This window comes from Arachis duranensis, chromosome 6 (assembly GCF_000817695.3).
Source record: "Arachis duranensis cultivar V14167 chromosome 6, aradu.V14167.gnm2.J7QH, whole genome shotgun sequence".
Taxonomy (NCBI): domain Eukaryota; kingdom Viridiplantae; phylum Streptophyta; class Magnoliopsida; order Fabales; family Fabaceae; genus Arachis; species Arachis duranensis.
This window is the reverse complement of record NC_029777.3, coordinates 52,665,752-52,670,337: the sequence shown is the minus strand read 5'-3', so window position 1 is coordinate 52,670,337 and position 4,586 is coordinate 52,665,752. Positions and strand designations below refer to the sequence as shown.

The 4,586-nt window shown below is 37.7% G+C and overlaps 2 protein-coding genes across 2 annotated transcripts in view; both read left to right on the top strand.

Annotated features, from left to right (window-relative positions):
• The window catches only part of LOC107493817 (uncharacterized), a 2,025-nt gene extending 1,919 nt beyond the window's left edge, over positions 1-106 (top strand). The window contains exon 2 of the mRNA XM_021125824.1: positions 38-106. Within this exon, the coding sequence (XP_020981483.1) occupies positions 38-106 (69 nt within the window). The remainder of the gene's footprint in view (positions 1-37) is intronic.
• Positions 107-1,849: 1,743 nt separating this feature from the next.
• Positions 1,850-4,586, top strand: part of LOC110273003 (uncharacterized) — a 21,866-nt gene continuing 19,129 nt past the window's right edge. Inside the window, exons 1-4 of the mRNA XM_021125823.1 lie at positions 1,850-1,892; positions 1,986-3,306; positions 3,456-3,855; positions 3,952-4,372. Coding sequence (XP_020981482.1) covers positions 1,850-1,892; positions 1,986-3,306; positions 3,456-3,855; positions 3,952-4,372 — 2,185 coding nt within the window. The remainder of the gene's footprint in view (positions 1,893-1,985; positions 3,307-3,455; positions 3,856-3,951; positions 4,373-4,586) is intronic.

The following is a 4,586-nucleotide window of genomic DNA, read 5'->3' as shown; positions in this document are numbered from 1 at the left end:
TATATATATATATTTTTTTTTTTAAAATGTATAACAGGTAAACTCGTACGAGTCTACGAGTCGAGTCTACGAGTCGAGTCTAGGTCAACTCCACGAGTTTACCTAGACTCGCGAGTTTGACAACCTTGGCTGAGTCTCATATGCATTCTCATTTTGTTAAGTGTCAGCAGTATACAAACTGCTAAGTTTGGTGTCTTGCATGCATTATTATTTGATTTTAGTTGCATTTTGATTATTCCTTATTAGTAAAAATCCAAAAATATTTTTAATTTGTGTCTTTTCAAGTCAATAATACAGAGAATTGAAGATTCAGAACATACTGCAGAGGAATTACACAAAAAAAGCTGGGCGCATGGTTGTCAAACTCGCGAGTTAACTCGTAAACTCGTACGAGTTTACGAGCTTAGGTAGTGGAATCGAGTTGACTCGGACATAAACTCGTTTCTGGGTAGACTCGGGTTGACTCGGCTAGCCTCGGATAAAATCGTGCAAACTCGCGAGTTTACTAGCGAGTCAGCGAGTTTAATTTCGTTGCCCATTTTTGCCAAAACGGCGTCGTTTTGGCCCAGAAAAAAAAAAAACCCGGCGCTAGCCCAAACCCGCAACCTAAACCCACCCGGCACCCACACCCACTAATGAAGGAGTGAACTAAAGTTTGAAACCCTAGTGACTCCCTCAACCAAACTCACGGCCAGCCTCACTCGTCTCACACCCTCCACCATCAAACGGCAGCGTTGTCTGCGCCGCCACGCAGAGGCCGGACGCCAGAGTCCAGACGGACCCCTCGCCTTCTCACGGTCTCACCTCCCCTCGCCTCATCCCTCGTCGTCGTCGGCTCGTCCCCCACCTCTCACCCACGCAGCGTCGCAGAGCCCAGTGAAGGACCACCACGCAGAGTCGCAGTCTCGTAGAGCCCACCAGGCCACCACCAGGCAGAGTCGCACAGCGCCAGAGCCCACCACCAGTCCACCACGCCGTTTGCCTCCCCTCCCCTGTTCTGCCCTCGTCAGCCAGCCTTGTTCTGTTTTTCTTCACTGAAGCACTGCCGATCTGCTTCAAGTGATAAAGTCTGCCCAAGTGCCCATCTCCAAGGTAATTTTGTTAAACTAATTCAGATGCTAACAATTTTGGTTGCAATTATTCAATTCTGCAAATTTATTAAGGCCCTGATCTGCGTTTGATCTGTTGAAAAAAAAATTAATGTGTGAAAAAAACTGATGCTGCTTGCCTGCTTCTGTAATCTGTACTTCATGCTTCATGCTTCAATCATGGTTAAAATCTTAAAATGTGTGGATAGTGCTTCTGTTATATATTTTTTTTCTTTTGTTTTCTGCTTCTGTTATATAGTTATATTTAGTTTACTGAAATTTTGAAGTCTGAATTGAAACTCTGAAGTCTGAATTGTTAGTTAGTGTTACTGACTTACTGTGTTAGTTTAATTGAAAGTCTGAAGTCTGAATTGTTAGTTTAAATGAAAATGTATCTGTTGTGTCTTGTGTGATAAAGTGAGTATTGGAGTATTGGTGGTTGACTCTGGTTGCCATTGTTTTAATTTGTTTGTGCTTGATCATATTGATGACCTCAAAGGGGGTTCATATGACAATGAGAAATTTGTTTAAATGAAATTGCTTGCTATACTGCATTTGGAGTGATGAACTGATGATTATTGATTAAGTCTTATGATGCTAAAAATTTTTCATCTTTTAAACATTATTGTTGTAAGTGTAGCTGAAACTAGTGTTAGTTATGAATTTAGTTATTGGATAATCTGAATCTGAATTTAGTTAGTGGATAATCTGAATCTGAATTTGTTGTTTGGGTTGTTGATTTTTAGGGATAAAAATACAAAATGTCTGAGAATGTTGGTTCAGGGACAGGGTCTTCGCTTCCTAGTATTCCTAGACCTACACCTGCTGTTTCTAGGAGAAAAAATGCAACTGGAAATAGAAGTGATATATGATGGAAACATGGGATTGATGTTCAAGGTAATGGTAAAAAAGTGAAGTGTAATTATTGCTCAAAGACTATAAGCGGAGGGATTTACAGATTCAAGCATCATCTTGCCGGTACTAAAGAGGATTCAGAGCCTTGTGCTTCAGTACCTGAAGAAGTGAAGGCTGTGATGTTGAAAGTTTGTGTGGAGGCTAAAGAAGCATCATTGAAGAAGAGAAGATTTGGTGATGATGAGGATTATCCTGAACAAACAGAAAAGGAAAAGGACAATTCTCAACAAAAGGGGAAAGATATTCGCAACTTTGTCACAAAAGGAAAAGGGGCTCAAGTTCAATCAACAATAAATCAAATGATGAAGAAGGATCTAAAGGAACAATGTGATCAACAATGTGCCATATTTTTCTATACAAGTGCTATTCCTTTCAATGTTATTAAGAATCCCGAATTTTTAAAGTTTTGTGAGATGGTTGGTAGATATGGAATTGGCTATAAACCTCCTTCTTACCATGAGTTAAGAGAAACCCAATTAAAGAAAGCAGTAAACAATGTTGATGAAATGCTTACTGAATTTAAAGCAGAGTGGAAGAGAACTGGTTGTTCAATCATGTCGGATGGATGGACTGATAAAAAAAGGCGTAGTATTTGTAATTTTTTGGTGAACAGCCCTAAAGGAACAATTTTTCTTTATTCATTGGACACTTCTGACATCTCGAAAACAATGGATAAAGTTGTCAAAATGCTAGAAGATGCCGTAGAATTTGTTGGTGAAGAGAATGTAGTCCAAATTGTTACAGATAATGCTGCTAATTATAAGGCTGCTGGAGAAAGAATGATGGAGACTAGAAAAAGTTTGTATTGGACACCATGTGCTGCACACTGCATAGATTTGATATTGGAGGATTTTGAAAAGAAGCTAAAGGTGCATGAAACAACCATAAAAAAGGGAAGAAAAATCACCACTTTTATCTACTCTCGGAGTATGCTCATTAGCATGTTGAGGAATTTTACAAAGGGAAAGGACTTGGTTCGGCCAGGTGCCACAAGATTCGCCACTGCGTACTTGACTCTCACTTGTCTTCATGATAATAAAGGACCGTTGATGACTATGTTTACTTCTGCTGATTGGAAGACAACTAAGGTTGCATCAACGCCTGAAGGAATAAGAGTTCAAAACATGGCCTTGGATAGTAAGCTATGGAAGAATATTGTCATATGCCTCAAGGCTGCTGCTCCTCTCATTACAGTCCTTCGCTTGGTTGATTCAGATGAAAAACCAGCCATGGGTTTCATCTTTGAAGGCATGAGAAACGCCAAAGAAACAATCAAGACTAACTTCGGTTTTGTTAAAAAGAGGTAATCTTGAGTTTTGACTAATTGAAAGCTTTAATATTTGATTATCAATGTATCATGTTAGTATGTGTATTATGTTACCATGTTTTCTTCTTATATTCAGTTATTTATTTAATTTTCTTATTTTTATTCATTTGCATTGTTATTTTTAGTTATGAACCTATATGGGAAATTATTGATGGAAGGTGGGAAAGTCAATTGCATAGACCATTGCATGCAGCTGCGTATTATCTTAATCCTCATTATCACTATGAACCAAATTTCATGGTTGATGATGCTGACATTAAGATTGGCCTATATAGTTGTTTGAAAAAACTAGTTCCTAACCAGGAAGAAAGGAAAAAGGTTGGTCTACAGCTTCCTGACTTTCATTATGCTAGAGGCCTCTTTGGTAATGAAACTGCAAAGAGTAGTAGGAAGACCATGCTACCTGCTGAGTGGTGGGACTTCTATGGAGATAGTTGTCCAGAACTAAAGAAGTTTGCTATCCGAGTTCTAAACTTAACTTGTAGTTCATCTGGTTGTGAGCGTAATTGGAGTGAATTTGAAATGGTAATTCCTTATTCCTTACTTCCTTAGAACTATTCATTATTTATTTTAATTTTAATTTTTTTATTTTTATTAACTATTGGCACTATATGTTTGTAGGTTCATACAAAGAGAAGAAATCGGTTGCATCAAAAGAAAATGAATGATCTAGTGTATGTGATGTATAATTTGAAGTTAAAGGGCAAGCAAATTAAAAAAACTCCAGAACTTGAATTTGATGCAGTGCATTCTGATGATAAGTGGATAACTGAAGATGTTAATGAAAATATTGCTGAAAGTGTTGAGCATTCTCACTTGCCAATGAATGACAATACTAATGATGATCCAAATAGTAATAAATTTGCTATTCCAGGTATGAATAGTAATGAATTCAACATGGGTGAGGGAGGTGAGAATGAGTATATTGGGGATCCACAACAAAATTTAATAGAGGAAGAAGATGAACATGTGAATGATGATGAAGATTTTGTTGGCCGTGTTGAACCTGAGGCTGAAAGAAATGATGTTTCTGATGAAGATGGTGAAGATGATGATGTTGATGCCATGGAAGATGAAGATATTGGAGGATTTGAGTTTTAGAGTTTATTAGAAATTTAATTGTTGCTTTGTTGTTTTCTTTTGTGTTTTGGTTATGTCTTATAAACCTTTGATTGTGTAATTGTGTGTTTTATGTTGAACTAGATAAATACTTGTGAAGGATTTAAATGTGTGATCCAAAGTACTTGTTGTAACTT